Here is an 18,830-nt window from a genome sequence, read left to right on the forward strand (position 1 = left end):
AGGAGCAAGCAATTGACCGAGAGCACGAAAGAGACGTATTCCAACAAGAGATCCAGAAGCTGGAACAGCAGCTTAAGATTCCACAAAGGAGTCAGCCTGTCAATGAACATCAAACCAGAGAGGTAACACATTTTATTACTTGTACTCAATGAATATTAATGACAAGTTGACAGCTGTTAAGAGACTGTAATGAAGCTACCTTATGGTGTACCTAATCTGCATCTGTTTACAAACCAGGAAGGTAAACCCCCTTAGAATGATGGTTAAGGTGTTGGGGGAAAGCAGTGAAACTCTGTTTTGGGGATTTCTTGGTTAGTTGGTTGTTTTTAGAAGTAGACATACAGTGATTTCATAACTTCGAAAAATGCTCTTTCATATAACATAATTTAGAAAATCCACTTTTTTTTGGAAGCCTGTGGAAACATTCAGGACTACTTTAGCAATTTTATGTGTTCTTATGCTGTTTTGTGACATCTAGCATAGGTACGCAACTGAAGTAATTGAGTTACCAAGGTTTAGCACCTGAGATGTAGTAGCGCTGTCTGTGTACACTTGCAGCTCCCCAGTGGAGGTCTGTCTCCACTGAAACATATTTAGTGACTATAGAACAGCAGCTCAGGGGAGTCTCGGAAAACTCTTAGACACAGCAAAATCAAGAAAAGTTAAAGCAGTGCAAATGCTATACATTATGAAGCTCTTGCATGTTTTATTTGATGGCCTGTTAGTCAATTAAATTGCGTTTTATTTTTTGTAGGTTTTCTTTTGTCTGCTTTTTGAGCAGGGCGGATACTTTTGCATTATTTTCTTGGCTGATTTTCAGTATTAAAATTTCTCTTATTAGGTTGCCCTGAGATTTGCAAATTAAAGTTCTTCTGAGGTAGTTCAGTTGTTGTAATTAAATTCTTAAAATTATCAATATTTAGTATTCTGTATTATGTAGCTTGGGATCATAGGCAGTAACAGAAGTTGAAGTGTATGAGATGTAAGTTGTCGAAATAGTTACTTACAATTCTCAGATTTAGAAGTGTAGTTCATAGGGGAGTGTTTATATATTTCAGTACAAAAGTTTGTAAGAAATCTCAGTTAAAGTATTCAGTCAGTGCTATGTGATACGGCTGTCAGCAGTCTGTAACAATGCATCTTCTGGAATTAGCTGGGTGCATGTTAATACATAGGGAACAATGCTCTGTTTCCTTCTATTGCAGTTTGCATGCACACTCCTCTTCTGTTGACACATTCTACAGATGGCAGAGACTTCTTCACACATATAGTTTTCATGAATCCAGATTGTTCATTTTGAGTTCATTTTATTACTTGTCTGGTTAAAATTTGGAGCATGGATAGCATGTGAATCCCTAATTTGATAGCATACTAAAAATTGCCCTTTTTTTTTTGTACAGAATCTGTATGTAAAAATCGTCCTGATCTATCACACACATACATATATGTATGTATCTTAAATTGGCAGATATGCTACAATGAGAATTTAAAGCATTCTTTAAAATGAAAGTTAGCTATAACTGTGATTAAAAATCTGAGATTTACATTAGATGCTTCTAAATCAGATAGAAAGATAAACAATAAGATAATGTCTGCAAACAGCTGCAGCAGGTGGATCAACTAACTTAGAGATACATTACAAATTATAGAGAGAATTTCTAATGGAATATTATATTTACATTTAATTTTTATCAAGTGAGGCACATAGTCTTACTGTATAGTATATTTTGTTGTCACGAAGTTACTTGGAATATTTAATAAACAATACATTTTGTCATTATTTCTCATGCTTTTCTGAGGTAGCAGCTTTATTTTTTCATAGTTGTAAGGTTTCTGAAATGCTTTTCTGCTTTGTGTGAATGCTGTGACCATTTTCTGTTTATAACCATTTTTATTGTTGTTTCATCTCGCTCTGTCAACTTATTCCAGGGAGGGCTGTTGTAAAGGGTCTGCTCTAGACTTGATTTTTCTTTTTCCATTTCTCTCTCAGGACTTTTCTGTGGTCACTTCAGACTTTGATGTTACTCATGGATGGGTAACATCAATAATACCATCCCATCAGCTTTATGTTCTTGCCCTCCTCTCTCCTATCTATTGAAATGCTTTGAGTCTTCTACCTTTTGGCTACATCGTAACTTCCCAATTGTAAATACTGAAATCAGTTTTTTGAGTGGGACGAACATTACTTTCCATGTCTCGTGCTCAATTGCTTGGTTTAATTTGGGTATTAACTCTGTGCATCAGGCCTAGTACCATGGATTTGTTACAGATCTTTATCATCTCTAATTTTGATTGTTTCTGAAATACTGCTGGAACTGGGATAATTCCTATCTTTATCTCTTAACTACTTCAGTTATTCTTTTAATATGCCCCCATAGAAAGTGAAGTTATGTCATCTGTCACATCTGTTTGATCCCATGTAACAAATACACCAAGAAATCAAAACTTCCTGATTCTCAAGACCAAAGTATAGCAACTCTCTTCAATGTTAAAGGCATATCATAAAACTCAGTGGGTCTTGGTGTCACTGATCAACTCCTTATTTTGAATAATTTTGTCACAGATTTTTATAACTACGATATTCCTCAAAGGTGCAAATAGCATCTTGACCTTAGGGTCAAGACATTCCATTTGTAGATGTTAAAGGTCTTTTTAGTGGTCTTCATAGGGATGCCATACTACTTGCTTTTAACAGACTAGAGAATCTGAAGGCTTCAGAAGACAAGGTCAGTTGTAGAGAGCAAGTGATACAGCACAGAACATATCACTTCTGAAAAAAAGCTGTTTGTATTTGTTGGATGTAGCACTACAGTATCCTGACTTCATACTCTGTTTCACCTAAAGAACAGGAGTTTTGTTCTGAGGGAAAAAAAGAGGGTATTTTTTCCCTGTCAAAAGTGAGTGCTGTTGCTGTTGCTGGCAAACCCTTCCAATCTGGTACAACATATTCATCTTCTTGCTATATTATCACCAGGTTGAACAGTTAACAAATCATCTAAAAGAAAAAACAGACAAATGCAGCGAGCTTTTGCTCTCTAAGGAGCAACTTCAGAGAGATATACAAGAGCAAAATGAAGAAATTGAGAAACTAGAATGCAGAATAAGAGAACTGGAACAAGCCTTAATCATCAGTGCAGACAACTTGCAAAAGGTATTGTTTGGTCTAAAACTACCATGTAGTTGCTCTTTTCTTATATTCTTGAGAACAAAACAGTATATCTTTTTTTTTTTATACTTAAAGGTGGAGGAAAGGAAACAGTTTGGCACCATCATAGTAAAGGGAGAATTACCTCTTGAAGTGCAACTGCAAGCTGAACGAGAAGCTGTGGACAGAAAAGAAAAGGAGGTAAAATACCTGTGAAATATTCCATGTTTCTGCTGATATTTTGATTTGTTAGCTTTTGCTTTCCAATTGAGTTTAGTGAGGTATAAAAGTGAAATTTTTTAACAGATCAGAGAGACAGCAGTCCAAATACCTTTGAAATTTCCTTGTGAGCTAAGATAACTGTTATTATTGTCTATGTTAATGCTAATGACTTACAAGAGCATTTCTAGAACCAAAATTGAGTCCAGTTAATTAAAAACAGAGTAATTTCAGCTGATTTTTAGTGAGTTTTAAAATTCCATTCAGTTTAACATATCAAACCAGTTTGCTGTAGACATTGCACTTGAAAATTAAGACATGTAATTTTTGACATGACTGTCTACTCCTTTTCCCCGCTTTGTTTTGGAAACATAGGTGACAAACCTTGAAGAACAACTGGAACAGTTCAGAGAGGAGCTAGAAAATAAAAATGAAGAAGTGCAGCAGTTGCACATGCAACTAGAAATTCAGCGAAAGGAGGCCACTACACGCTTGCAAGAACTTGAACAGGAGAACAAATTATATAAGGTAAGTGTATTACAGAGAAGCCCAGAGTTTTGTTCTAGAAATGCAAGATTGGAAAAAAGCCAAGATGCAAAATTCTCAAGCATTTCACAGTGCAACTTGTAAAATATTAATAAACTCGTGTAATTCTTATTCCATGCAATTTGTTGATATTAATTGCTATGCCTTAAATACTCATACAAGAATATGCAGAAAATGTTATATACTACTGTAACATGGGTTTGTGGGGGCTTTTTTGGTAGGATGAAATGGAAATCCTGGGACTAGCTATCCAGAAATCTGAAAAATGCACCACAAAGGACCATCGCTTAGTGGCTGGGAGGCTCGCTCACATCATGCGAGAAAAGGAGCAGGAAATAGATCATCTTCATGAACAAATAGCAAAACTGCAACAGCAACTTGAAGCCACAACTGATAACAAAGTACATACTTTTGAAATCTTTTTTGGAGTCCTACTTTGTGTTGCTAAACCCTCATTCCCCCCACCAGTTAAATTAGCTTCCATTGCTGCCTTAATTGAAAAATGCAGATGCTTCAGTTTCAAGCAATGCTTTAACCCTAATCTGGTTTTCCTGTTTTGAAGGACACTATTTGCTTGCTTTTCTTTTTATTATTCTACCTAGTTTCTGCTTGAGTTTTTGTCTTAAATTCTTGTTCATTCCTTATTCTTCTTAACATTTATTCTACTGTCCGCTCTACAAAGACTTACTTTCAGTGCCACGTTTCAGTGACACCTTTTGGGTCACATTTGATTTTATAGGGTTTTTTAGCAGTTAAACTTTTGTGCTCTATGAGCTTTACCATCATACCAAAGCTGCCAACATCTTTAATCCAGTTTGAAACATGGTGGGTGTGAAAAAAACCAACAACCAAGCTGTGTTTTATTAGAAATGGAGAGCAAGAAGGACATAATCAGATTCATCTTTCTTTTATTTACTGACATTTAACACCTGTAGATTTCTGTTCATATATTCACAATTCAATTATGTGTATTTATGATGATAAGCTGCTGCTTCTGAATTACTTCCATTTTATACAGCTATAATGCTGTTCAACAGAATTTGATTTCAACAGAAATTCTACTTACTGTGCATTGATGTGAGAGCAGAAACAGGCTTTCAGTCTCACTTTTCATTTTTTCATTAAAAAAATGGAATTTTTTCAGTGGATGAAATTTTCATTCTAGCCATTTTAAATGTGAATGTGCATTAGTCATAAGCTTTTACTCCGAAGCAAGTATTACTCAGTAAGGTGAGAACAGTAGTTCTGTTAACCTTCAATATAGGGTAACATTCTACTGTTGAGACCACTAAAATAGAGCTGTGTTCAAGCTGGATAATTTCACTAAGATCTTCTGTGAAAATGAACCTCGGTGAATAATGAAAAATTTTGAATTGGGTTTAGGAAATTGGATTTAGGAAAAATCGTGCTTTAGGAATCCAGATGCATTCTGCATTATACAATAACCACAGTAATATGGTTACATTTCCTTCTCTCGAGAAAAATGCACAGGATTCACATATAATTCATTTTAATGACTGCTTCTTTTCCTGTTATATAAAATTTCATTGCTAAATTTCATCCTCTTACTCAGTTATATTTTCCAGGACATTAAATACTCTGCTTAATTACGAGATCAGTATTAAATATTAATTGATTGTTCTTAGGTTAATCCCTTTCCTAGTCCCTTGGACATCTTCATCCCACTAAGTGCTTTTCTTTTAATTACTGTATTTGCCTTCAATGGTCCTTTATTCCATAATGTTATGAAGAAGATAAACTGTTATGCTATTGATAGCAATCACCAGGATCACTGTTCTGTTCTTCTGAAAATTAATGACTTCTTCACATTTTATCAAGTGGTTTTGAGCTTCCAGTAGTTTCTGTGGATTTTTAAAGATAAGCTCTAGGTTATAAATTCTCTGATTTATGTGGTCACATTTGTAATTTTTTTCATACATATACTTATTACACAGTTGTCTTATTATTCATTTTAGCTAACTAAGCCTAACAAAGTATTGAGAAATACAGGAAAAAGCATGGCTAATTTAGTAATTAATTTAGTCATCTTTCTTCTATTCTGATTTTTTTTATTCTTCATATTTCTGAAAGGCCCTTTTAGAGTTCTTACCTCCTGTAGATACCTTAACATTTTATTTCATCATACCCCTTCCTAAATATTTTTGACAGATTTCCTTTTGCCTTTTTTGATGTAGAAGCACTGTTCATTTCAGATACCCAGACATTCCCTGAAGAAAATATATACACTTTGTTTCTTCAGTGTTTCAGATGTCTGTGAATATTACAAATGCTTTCACTTCATTTGATGCTTTCACTCCTATTTTGCAGTTCATTATAATCACTGGCTACTTTGTCAGTCTTAGTGAAGATGTCCTGGTGCTCATAAAGCTTTGCAAGAGACATCTCATCAAGAAATTCACAGAGAACACACTTCCTTTTACAAGATGTTACAATGACTTACTAAACTGTTGCTGAAGTCCAGGAGAAAAATTATCTGAGGCTTTAGTAGCTGCCCATTATGAAGTTCTGTTCTTTTCTTTGTTTTCTTTTTTTCCCAGGTTGTTGAAGAGCAGAATGAACATATTCGGGAGCTAGAAGCCCAGGTAGAATGTCTGAAAAGTGATCAAGAGCGTGTGAAGAAGAAAAATTATGAGGAAGTAGAGCAGTTGAATGATGTTATTGACAAGCTTCAGCAGGAACTGGCAAATATTGAACCAACAGTACCTGCAGACATTGCTGCTTTTCAGGAAGATGCTGACAATCTAAAACACACCCTTGGAACAGTTCTGGCAGAAAAGGAAGCTTTGGAGAAGCAAGTAGAAAGTGCAAATGTAGAGGCGTCTCGAGTGAAGAATGAGCTTGAGGAAACTAAGTTAAAAATGAACCAGCTAAAGCAAGAAATAAGTATGTTAAAAAAAGAGCATGAAAGAATAACAGAGAAATATAAGTGTGCCCTGATGAAAGGTGACAGGGAAAAAACAGAAGATGGGAGCACTGAAAAGGTGGGAGAAGGCTTATGTGAGAAGATAGGGTTGCTAGATCAATCCCAGCTTGCATCTTCAGATGAGAATGCAGGAGCTGCTATTAGCAAGATGGAGGTACAGCTGCAGCAACTTCAGACATGCATTAAGGAAAAAGATTCAGAACTGTGCCAGTCCTACAATGAAATAAAAGCCCTGAAAGAGCAAGGCAAAGCTGAAAGAGAAACACTTAAAAGGAGAATATTAGAATTAGAAAAGATACTAGTGGAAAATGTTGCTGCTGCTCTTGTGAGTCAGGTTCAGCTGAGTGCAGTTCAAGAGCAAAGGAAATACATGCAGGAAATGCAGGAATCTTCAAAATACGTAGAGGAAGCAAGCAAGAATGCCCAAAGAGAAGGTTTGAGTGATGGAACTGAAAATGAGATGGGATCAAAATTCTCAGTCTTAAAACAGAGGCTTAGTGAGATGGAGGATCAACTGGCAACTGTAAATCAGACTTTGGAGCTAGAAAAAGAAAATGTAAAAGTTGCACAAAAGGAAGCTAAAGTGAAAGAAGAAAGACTCTTAGAACTTCAACAATTACTAGAAGAGGTTCAAGAAAAGCACAAAGGAGAGATTCAGAAATACATTAAGCAAGAAGAAATGCAGACATGTCAGGTAGATGCCATTTTCTTTTGGCTTGTTTTCAGTAAAATCAGTTATTTCATGTAAACTATACTGACTGAAAAACTTCTTAATGAGACTAGTAATAGGAATATTCTGCTGTGTTGGGTAGACATTTATTTCTGTATTACTTCTGGTGTTACAGAGAAGATAAGGATGTTATTTTTAGGTGAACCCCACTATTAGTTTCCATTTTGCATTAAAAGCACTTTGCCTTTCACAAATATAGCGTGATTTTAAATTTTGGTCATATACTTTGTTATTTTTTCTTTGAATTGACATAGAATGGAGTGAACTACACTTTTACATGACATGGTAGAGCAATAAAAAATAAAATGATAATGTTTATATGTGAGAGGGTTCAGAATGGTGAGTGATAGTACTTTGTGTCTGTACAGATTGTTGGTTGGTTGTTTTTTTGTGGGAACAGAAGTGACAATGTTTATGTATGTTTTGATTTTAGTTTATGTTTTCTTGCTTTCCTGTCTTGATTGCAAAGATACTTCCCATCAGTGGTTTTTACCAGCATACATTTGTCCTGTTTTCCATCCACCACTGGTTGTGTTGCCTTTGAATTAAAAACTTTCAGTCAAAGTTTACTATACTTGATAGCCCAAACATGGGCTTAACTGTTGAAACTCTTGAGTTCAGAGACATCATGGAACCTAGTGCTGGACTGGAAAAGGTTCCAAGACCTTCATCCAAATACAGATTGAATGAATGTCCTAAATGTCTTACAGACTTAAAAATATCATCAGATTTCATTTCCTACTCTCTGTTGACCTTCCTCCATGTTCTTTCTACATGGTGTAGCCAATTTCTCCTTGCAGTTCAATAAACTGTAAGAAGACAGTCCTACCTCCCATACTTGTCCAGTTTGTGGGAGTTAATCTAGGAAAATAGTCTTCAAGTCTTAAGTTTTTGAATCTATGTTAATCCAAGTAACATACATTTGTTTTCCCCTATGGTCTTCTCATTTGTGGCTTTTGTAGGTTGGTGTGAAAGTGATCCATGCTGTTAATACTTGATTATTTGTAAGATTCTTTACCATTTTCCATATTTTGTGTTGCCATGTAGGTAGGGGCACAACTCCTGGGAAGTCAAAAAGAAAATGTGCTTATTAATGAACTTGAACTAGAGCAACTTAAAGAAGAGGCAGCTGCTGCTAAGGAAGAACTGAACAGTTACAGAGAAAAGGCAGAAAAACTTCATCAGGAGCTAGCAGTAAGAACTGGATTATTCCATATTGTGTATAAAGCAAGTGGTTATGCAGGACTTCCTGTGCAAATATGCATACTATAGGTTTTTTTTTGGTCTTGTACTGATAATGCCACTAAGAAAAACAGTCACTCAGTACCTACTGTCGGTGGAACAGAACTGGTGCTGTAGACTAAACCTTCACTTGTAGCCAAAGTACATAGTTTTACAGGCCACTACAGTGCACCAGTGGATCTGGAGCAGTATTTCTTGGGAGTTGAAATTTGCTACCATGTGTCATAGCTGCTTTAAAATAGGACTAAACTGAGGTCTAATGGTATAGAGGGCTGTTTGGGTTTTAGATACTTAAGTATTTGGAAGGACTGCAATTCAGATTCTCCATATTTACAGGTAAAAGAAGCAAGTCTGATACACCTTCAGGAAGACCTGTGCAAAGTCAAAGAGAATCTAGTTCAAGCAGAAGAGAGACTTGCAAGTTACGTGAGAAAAGACAAGAAAATGGCAAAACCTGAAAGCAAAAAGGATGCAGAAATAGCATGTGATTTGTTAGACAGTGAGCCTACTCCAATTAGAAAAAGCTCATCATCACAGACAGACAAGGCTATGGAAATAAACAGCTGTATCCAAACTTTACCAGTCCTTGTTAAAAATGCAGAAATACAGAATGATTTGCAAAGCGGATCTTCTTCAGAAGAGATTGCAGAGATCATAAGAGAATTTACGGATAAAATTGACCAAATGCAAGAACTCCATGCTGCTGAAATCATGGACATGGAGACAAGACATATCTCTGAATCTGAAGCATTAAAAAGAGAGAAATTTGTTGCAGTGCAAGTATTGACTGAAGAATGTAATACTTTAAAGGAAGTAATAGAAAATCTACAAGCTAAAGAGGTATGTATCCAATTTTATATTCACTGAACTACTTTGGTTCATGCTTTCCCTCCTGCTACAGAAATTCCCATTTAAAGTCCGGTAAGTGTGAACCATCACATGTTCATTATAAAGCTTCTAAGTATTGTAATGTTTCTATAGTCTAGGGAGAGATTATGAACCCTTTCTTCAGCAATTTAAATTGCTTCCATATGCTACTACCTTGGACCTGTCCTGCTCTGTGAACTGGGGACAAGTGTAGGTCACCTTATTGACTGCCATCTTTCTCGTCTCCATTTTGATTATTTTGGTTGCAGTGGAAACTAGACAAAGAGGCCTATGTTGTTTCCTGCTCCTTAAAATCAGCTCCATTCTTGTGAGTGCATGTGGAGTGATAAAAGATTTGATTATTCTGTTTTCTAAATATAGGGGATCCCAGTTTCTGGATTAACACGTTCTCCACCGTACCAAGGTAGAGATGGAGGTTCCAGTGGTAAGAAAGTTACATTCCTTCAAATAGCATTATTAATTAAATATGCTTTTTTAATACTAAGTATATCATTAGAGAGTTTGTGTTCTAAGAAATAAGAACAGCTACTCCCCACATTGAAGCAGAAGCCTGCTGAGCTAGCGAAAGATGCTGAGCATGCCATGTCTCTTAATTTGCTATGGAAGGAAGGTTACTAGAGTGGAGATGGGTTACGTCAAGGCATCAGATGCTAACTTTTTTATTCACACTGAAGTTCCTACATTCTTTTCACATGTTACCTCTTCAGCATAGCTTCATCATCTCTTGATAGAATTTAAAAGCCACAGCTCCCTAGCAGTGGCAGATAATAAGTATTGACTTCTCCAAGAGCAATAAAAATTATGTACATGGTCATTTTCATAGGCAGAGCATAAACATATTAGGAGGAGGTCATTTGACAGAAGTGTTTGTGCAAGAAGTTGTTTCTCTTTTACAAATAAATGAGAGTTCTTAAGTTTGGGGTTTCTAGGTTTGGTTTGGTTTGGTTTTTCTGTAACTGTTTTGAAACTGAAAAAGAAACGGTACAAAACAGGCAGTCTCCAGGCTTAAAACCAGCTCTGGTGACATGCAACCACCCGTTACAACAACAGACAAAAATAATTGTTTGATGCCTTTTCTTCAAAGTTGCACAGTAATCCAGCTTTCATCTTTCTCTCTTCTTTTATTTTAGACTCCAGTTCAGACTGGAGTCAGGGAATGTATCTTGCTCAGACCCAGGGATCTGACACGATATCTGAAGGAATAGATGAAGGTGAAACTTCAACAGATTTACTTCCAAAAAAAATTAAGGTAAAATAGAACTGATCATTTTTATTGTGGAGCAAGAGTGATACTGCCAAAAGCTTAGATTAGCTGCTGCTTGATTGGTATAAAGAGAGCCCTTTAGATAAGTTTTGAAGTGTCAGCTATTTTAATACATTTTAGAAAACTTCTGACAAATTTTGTGCATTTTTTGCATGTTAAATTAGGTTAAATATGAGGGGTTTTAATCTGTTTTCAATTATTATTTTGAGAAATAACTCAATTATGATTTATTGTAGTTACTGTGTGTTAATGTCATGAGCATGTACCACACAGTTTTACAGATTGTTATTAACAGGTGTCGAGTTATTATCTATATTACAAAAGTAAACAAATAAGATTGCTATTACTATGATGAGGACTGGCATTACTGATTTCTTTATGCATTCATTGTAGGGTTTGCTGCGAGCAGTCCATCATGAAGGTATCCAGGTGCTGTCTCTCACTGAATTTCCATATGGTGAAAGGGAGATGCCATCTCTTAAGCAAGAGCCAGAATCTTGGCTTGAGGAAAGGAAAGCTTTTCTAAGCACTATTTCATCTTTGAAAGACCTGATTACAAAAATGCAACTTCATAGAGAAGCTGAGGTATAAATAATACCATAAAATTCTATCTAAATAAAAAATAATTGATTACCTTGTAAGGCACATTCACAGTTCAGGCTTAAATGGTCTAAATAGACTGCTGTAAGGCAGAATATTTTAAAAATACACAGTAAAACAGCATACTATATTTCCTGGTGATAAAATTTATCTTAAATTGTAGCTTGCATTTGTTCTTCGTAGTTTTTGACTGTATAATCCACCTTTTTAAAATAGTTCTATTTTGAAAGCATGCTTCCAGTAGCCATTAAAGTAGATTTTTTTTAATGTTGTTGTGTATTGGTATAGTAAAACTTGGATACTATTAAAAAGATTAACTTTATATCACTTCAAAATTAAATCTTCTTCATACACAGTATCTGCACACTACCATGTAGCTCTGTGGGAGCCTGGCAGCATACCGGTAACATCATAAAAATTAAAAGGATAGTGTCATACAGTAACATAAATATTAACTACACGGGGCTAAGCTTTCAGATACAAAAAGCTAAACTGCTTCCATCTAAAACACAGATGAAAGATTAGCATTTGTCTATGCAGAAGAAATTATAATGTGTACAAAAAATACATCCATTTGTATGAATGAATATTCTTTAGCTATTGAGTAAGGAAGGCTCAATATTCCACTGAAAACACACACTTCACATAAAATGATAATGACCATTTTGATGGAAACTTTGAATTCTGCTGTTTAAATTGTTTTTATACCACTGTAGATATATGCAAGCGCTGAGTCTCCTGAAGGTGTCTCAGACTGGCGAGGAGAACTTCTGCATGCTATTCAGCAGCTTTTTGTGAGAGAACAAAATGTTCTTCTTGCTGCGTTTCGAACTGAACTTGCAGAACTGGGCACAAGAGATGCAGTGATATTGATGAATCAGTTAGAGCACAGACTGCAGGAGCAGGTAATATAAACCATACTTCAGTCAAAGTGTGTTCGTCTAAATTAGATTTTAATTTTGAATGTATAAATCCACTCTAAAATGTCTGTATTACCAGTAGTTTTGACAGTATAAGGGTGAAAACAGGCTTGTAGGAAGAAGAGGTGCCTTTAAAAAGAAACACTCTTGGGGTGCAGGGAAAAAAGCAATTTTTGGATGCACAAGCTAAGAAAAAATACAGCCTTCAGAGATCAGTTTTAATTAACACAGTTGTCCTGAGTTTGTTTTCAGTAAGTTAAATTAAAATTATGTTACAGTGTCTAAATGAAAAGGTAGCTTATATATACAAAAAAAGTTGTAAGGAGAGGAAGTGATGAAGCTGCTGTGGGACAGAGAGGTTTCAGTTATCTCCTCTGGAAGCTGGATTATTGAGGAAAATTAAAATTTGCCATAAAAGCTCTTTCGATTCTGTAATTTTGATGCCTACTACTGAAATAAAAAAGTAACTATTTATTCCCAATATTATAATATTGGCTTAATTGTGACTTAATTGAAAATGTTCTGAATATATATGCACTATGAATATCTAAGTAAATATAATATCTACACCATAGATATTCTAATAGAATCTGCAGCTTTACTTTCAAACATTTCTGATGCTAATAGGCTACTAACCAGAGAGCAGCAATGGACTGTCTTCAGAGTGCAGACAGAAGAAGCTTGCTGATGGAGATTCAAGTCTTACATGCTCAGATGAATAGTAAGAAAAACAATCCAAAGAGAGAACAAGAGATGGATTCAAAAAGCCAAGGTGACTTCTATGGTAGTATATGTCTGTTTCCAAATGTTTTAGTGGCAGTGCTCATAACACAGTAGTTGAAAACTTACTGACTTTGCTCTCTTGATACTCTTTCTGAGTATGCATACTTTTAATCTTTTTCATTCTTATTGGACTGATTCTGCCAAAATAGTCTGTGTTCTTGCTACTTGTATCAGATTGAAAGTGATACAAAGTTATTTCAATTGCTGTAAAAATTGACTTTGTATTTTAAGGTTATTTTCCATGTATGCACATCAGTGTTTAGGTTTGACAGCTTTGAAATTCTCTTAAGTTGGATGGTCAGTCATGAGTAAACTGAGAAGCAATTAGAACAAAAAAACAAAAAGTTCAGAGAACAGGTATACTTCAAAGTCAAGTAAATGCTCATTGTTAGTGTTTTGTCACACAAATGTGGTCACAACTGTACATACATATCTAACTTCAGCTATTAATCTATCGTAATCCAGCAGATACATATTGGTATGGTTGTGCACATAGTCTTTTAAAAAAGTGTAAGAGTTGAAGTAACTTCTTGGAAAATACAAAAGTTATGAAATGGTTTTGCTTTCACTCCATTATTGAAAGAATATACTGTTTGAAAATACCACTCTTGGTGATAGCCTTGTGGTCATTTTCAGTGCTAGGGGAAACTACCCAAAGAGTGTTGTTTGCTTGCTAAGTAATTTCCATATTAATGGTACTCTCATTAGAAATGCTGGAGTATAATATGCAGCAGAAGCAGTCACAGATACTGGAGATGCAAGTGGAGCTCCGGAGTATGAAGGACAGAGCAGCTGAACTTCAAGAACAGCTGAATTCAGAGAGAATGATGGGTGCTGAGCTGAAGAATGAACTCGCACAAGCCAAACTAGAACTTGAAGCAACCCTTAAAGCACAGCACAAGCACTTCAAGGACCTAGAAACCATCAGGTTCAGCTTTCAGTGCCAAACTTTGTGTTAACAGTGAAGATTATCTTTTCCACGTTGTCTCAAATCATAATACTGGCTTTATTAAGGAGGTTGATGTCATGTAATGTAAATTACATGTGCATAAAATAAATGTAAAAAACTTATCAGTTTTTCTGTAAAACATACCTGACAAAGAACAGGTTTCTGTTCCATTTGTCAGAAAGTGTCATTCTGTTCATTAGGAAGATCTGATTCACAGTTTGATCTAGTGATTTATTAGTATCAATTTTTGACACATTAGACTACCGTATACAAGCTAATAAGTATACCATATTTACTAAAAGTTTTTCTGCTTCTAAAACTGAATATAGAGAAAAGAAATGCAGAGTTAAGATGACTTTGCAAGTACTTCCATATAAAATTTTGTACCTTCTGAGTGTTGTTTTGGCATTCTCAGAGGCGGAGGTGACAGGCTAAATATTTAGGGCTCAATAGAGCCATTATTATTTATGCCTTTGCTCAGCTCTGAGACAGCAAATCAAGACAGAGTTTAAACTGGCATTATTTTACAGATTAACTTACAACCTTTACAGTCCATAAGGAGCCAGATTCCTTTGCAAATTGATGCAAAATATTTTTGGGGGAAAAAAGAAAATTCAGGGCATAGTTTTCTTTGCGAGACATGGCAGCAAGGTGTATTTCCCCTGCATTTGTACATATTTTGGCCAGTGACTGGATTAAGTTAACACTAGCTGCTGCCTCCAAGCCACCAATGGATATTAAATGGCAGCTCAGAATTATCGATATGGAGTACTGATAGTATGGACACATGTGCTGTCATTTTTTTAGTTATTCAACTCCATTTTTATTTTTGAGTTAGGCTTGTTTTTCTAAACTAGCTTTTTGCAATTACTCTACTATTCAAGCAGTGTTTTCAGTGCACAAGATGGAATAAATATCAAGTAACTAATGTCACTGTGATGGGGATTAGAGCTATTGTGTAATCCAGAAGTTGTCCATTTATCTTTTAGGACTGAAGTTAAAGAAAAGGCAGCTGAGCTAGATGTTCTCAAGGATACAATGGCCAGTGAACAGAAAAAATCAAGAGAGCTACAGTGGGCTTTGGAAAAGGAAAAAGCTAAAATGGAACGCAGTGAGGAAAGAGGAAGAGAAGAGCTTGAGGTATTTCGTAATCCCCAATGATCCAGATCAGGGAGCACGCAGTTAGTCTTTCAGTTAACACTTCATCTCAGCTTATGTTTTTGTCCAATGGGTGTCCTGTCTTCAGCAGTATTGTATCTTCTAGAGTGGGAGAAAGATGTATAGAAGCTGTGTGGCAGAAAGAAAAAGGCCTGATGTAAATCCCACTTAAATCAATAGGAGTTGTTACAACTGCCAGTTTAGGGCCAAGATGAAAAGATTCTACTTCGTTTCATAGAATGAGATACTCAAGGGGACAGGGCACTGCTAACATGGCTACACGTAGCCCCCACCACAACTTAACTCAAAACATACTATTTATTATTTAAGGAGATACATTATTTGTTTCCACTTTAAAAGTTAGATGTTTCTCATCATGAAAATCAAGCTAAGGAGTTTAAGAGAAAATGCACCAATAGCTTCCTTGAGTGAGGGAGAAGAGGGCATATATCCTCATGCAAGTATTAAGGGAAAAAAGCAATCACTAACAGCACAGATTTATTTGCATCTTGAAATCTTAACTTCCAAAATTCACTTCCATAGTTTTAGAAAGTAAAAGCAGTTGCCTTCAACTTCAAAACTGCAGCTTTTTTGTATCTCATTAAAAAGTATATGTTACAAATATCCTTTTATGAGATGATCTGGTCCTAGAATAGACACCTGTAATAGATTTTAATATTAGATGTAACTGCAGCATTGAGTGTTGTCACGTTAATTGTGACTAGCAAAACCGTTAAAAGCAATAGGTGTAGAGGTAGCATACTTGCAATTCACAGGCAGTAACACAGAAAGTGTACCCATATAGCTCTAATCAATTCTTTTCTTCTGTTTTCTCATGGAAGGATTTGAAATTTTCACTGGAAGATCAAAAGCAGAAGAACTTAGAGCTAACTAAACTCTTGGAGCAAGAGAAGCAGCTGTCAACTGATCTGCAGCAGAAAATTGAATCCCAAGAAGTGCTCAGTGCTGCCCAGCTGTCACGTGAGCGGGGCCGTAATTCTGAGTTGCAGGTGCTTCTTGAGTCAGAGAAGGTTCGAGCTCTTGAAATAAGCAGTGCCCTAGAAAGGGAAAAGGAGCTGTGCGCTCAGCTTCAAAGTGCTGAAGATAAGGGGCAAGCTGGAGCACCTAATCCGTCTGAGGAATTACTTAAAGAGCTGCAGAAACAAATGGATGAAAAGCATGACCGTGTAGTGGAGTTAGTAAGTGAGATGGAGAAATATAAGCTGGAATCTGTGCAAGTGAGACAGCAAATGGAAAAGGAAAGGCAGATCCAGAGGAAAGCATTACAGGCAGAACAAGATGCTAACATAATAGCACAGAAGAAACTCCATGAACTAGAGTCCAAAGTAGAAGACCTTCAGTGGCAGCTTGGAGAAAAGAAGCAAGAAGTTCTTAAATTAGGGAATGAAACAAAGAAGTTGCAGGAAGTAATCCAAGAACTGCGGAAAAAAGAGCAGGAGAAGGAAGGAAGGAAGGAAGCTGAAAGGACACCAAGCCACAATACAAATGAGGTACAGTAGGACTGTAATACTGAACTGTGCAATTTAGCTTTTAACTCTTTTGATCAGTTAGCATTGTGTGTCACTGCGCCTTTACTCAATCTGTAAAATAGGTTGCAGATTACAAAATACGGGCACCAGGGAGCAGGAAAGCACTCCGGGTTTTGTACCTAAAACTGTTCACACACATCCTCTGAGACTGAAGCTACAGGGATATGTAAGGAGGAGAGTGAGCAGGAGAAATGCACCTCAGTGTACATGCACACTTTGTGCCTCAGTACAGGAGAAAAATATTCCCTGCACGCAGTTGCAGGAATAAGCTGTTTCTGCTCAAGAGTGCTCCAGGTCAGTTCTCTCAATCTTTAGTTCATAAACCACAAGTGGTTTTTGAAACATTTAAAAATGGTCTCCCAACAACTTTGATAATTAGAAAAGTAAGTAATCAAAAAGCAAGTGCATGCATGAATATGTATGTGTTAGCAAACAAAATAGAAGAAATCAAGGTAAAAAAGTAGGAATTTAGCCTAATTGTTATATGAATGATAGTTGAAACCATTGTTGCCTGTAATTTTTTTCTCTCATAAAAGGTTTGGAAAGTTTTCAATTAATTTTGAATTAATTTTAAAACTCTTCAGAAACTTCCCTGTAAGATGTAGGTGTTTCTGGGTATGTGGTATATTAATAGTCCTAGAGAAGGTTGACAGGAGACTTGCCTTTTTGCTGACCATGTATTTGCCATCATTCCATGCTTTTTGGTCTGTGGAGCCTGGAAGGAAATTCTTCTCTTCATCTAATTTGGCTACTGGCTTAAATCTTCTGAAGCACTGGAAAGTACTGCCAGCTAGAGGCAGGCTGTTGAGTGTATTGATAACTGTGATAACATCAGCCTTCCTGTCATGCTCAGTGTGTGCTCCTTGCTCTTCTGCATGGAGGTAGCTGCCAACACTGTGGTCAATGAGCAGTCTTCTCTTGGATCAGGTTGGCAGTGGCTGTTAGGTTTTTCTCCTTCTCAGCAGCAGGAAGTATGATCTGTTTTCCAGGATCTGCCCAGAGTTTCAACTGATGAATCTCCTGCCACTTCCTGTGACATTTGCAACACCCTGCTTTTTTCCACTGGTACCACACCATGGTCTGATACCCAAAGGCACAGCAGTAGGCTCAGGTTTCCTTGGAAGGGGTAGCAGTTCTTCCATGGCCAGTGTTAAGTGAGGATGAGGAGCACATGTTCAGTTCTTCACTTCACTTGTGGAAGCATCAGTGATATGGTTGCCTGTGACTGTGGACTGACCCCCATGACCATAGTGGGCTTTTCCAGGCCTGTTCTTCTGGCTATGAATTGGTCACCAAAATATGTGGGCACAGTGGCCCAAATGCCATGCACAACTGGTAACAATACTGCTGGTGGAAAAACCAAAAAGCTTGGTGGCTTCCTGCTGGCCAAATCTGTTGAATGGATTCACACTGTAGCTGTATGATGGCTAGATCTTAGTCAAGAGAAGCATCACACTATACCATTCACAAATAATAGTTTAGTGGTATGCTATGCTACAGTTGTAGCATATCACACTAAACTCCTTCCTGTGTCAGAACTGTTTGTTCTTCAGTTCCTGGATGTGTTTCAGAATCAAATGTTTCCATTTTAAAACACTGGACCACATGCATTCTATATGTATATAAATACATATTTATCTCCAGACTACCTGGGATACACCTAATGACAGAACAAGAAAATGGGTTCTCCAGCAAAAAATTGAAGGAGCCGAGACCAATGAATCAACCTACCCCACAGTGACGGGAGGAGGAGAGCTCTCTGCTGCTAGTGAAGTTCTGCACAACATCAGGCAAAAGCTGCAGAATGCATTTCCAAAGCTGAAGCAGTTGGCTCGGAAAGCTGCTAGCAGGTCAGACCAGTCTTCAGCTACTTGGTTTTATTAATAGCAACC

At 36.5% G+C, this 18,830-nt stretch overlaps 1 protein-coding gene across 1 annotated transcript in view; it reads left to right on the top strand.

The window, feature by feature from the left end:
* AKAP9 (A-kinase anchoring protein 9) overlaps positions 1 to 18,830 on the top strand; it is a 109,828-nt gene that overhangs the window by 83,616 nt on the left and 7,382 nt on the right. Inside the window, exons 26-42 of the mRNA XM_031052527.2 lie at positions 3 to 122; positions 2,975 to 3,151; positions 3,242 to 3,346; positions 3,740 to 3,892; positions 4,132 to 4,311; positions 6,469 to 7,548; positions 8,632 to 8,778; positions 9,163 to 9,666; positions 10,075 to 10,138; positions 10,845 to 10,963; positions 11,372 to 11,563; positions 12,295 to 12,483; positions 13,126 to 13,270; positions 13,990 to 14,209; positions 15,220 to 15,370; positions 16,231 to 16,899; positions 18,583 to 18,788. Coding sequence (XP_030908387.2) covers positions 3 to 122; positions 2,975 to 3,151; positions 3,242 to 3,346; positions 3,740 to 3,892; positions 4,132 to 4,311; positions 6,469 to 7,548; positions 8,632 to 8,778; positions 9,163 to 9,666; positions 10,075 to 10,138; positions 10,845 to 10,963; positions 11,372 to 11,563; positions 12,295 to 12,483; positions 13,126 to 13,270; positions 13,990 to 14,209; positions 15,220 to 15,370; positions 16,231 to 16,899; positions 18,583 to 18,788 — 4,421 coding nt within the window. The remainder of the gene's footprint in view (positions 1 to 2; positions 123 to 2,974; positions 3,152 to 3,241; positions 3,347 to 3,739; positions 3,893 to 4,131; positions 4,312 to 6,468; positions 7,549 to 8,631; positions 8,779 to 9,162; positions 9,667 to 10,074; positions 10,139 to 10,844; positions 10,964 to 11,371; positions 11,564 to 12,294; positions 12,484 to 13,125; positions 13,271 to 13,989; positions 14,210 to 15,219; positions 15,371 to 16,230; positions 16,900 to 18,582; positions 18,789 to 18,830) is intronic.

This window comes from Melopsittacus undulatus, chromosome 1 (assembly GCF_012275295.1).
Source record: "Melopsittacus undulatus isolate bMelUnd1 chromosome 1, bMelUnd1.mat.Z, whole genome shotgun sequence".
Taxonomy (NCBI): domain Eukaryota; kingdom Metazoa; phylum Chordata; class Aves; order Psittaciformes; family Psittaculidae; genus Melopsittacus; species Melopsittacus undulatus.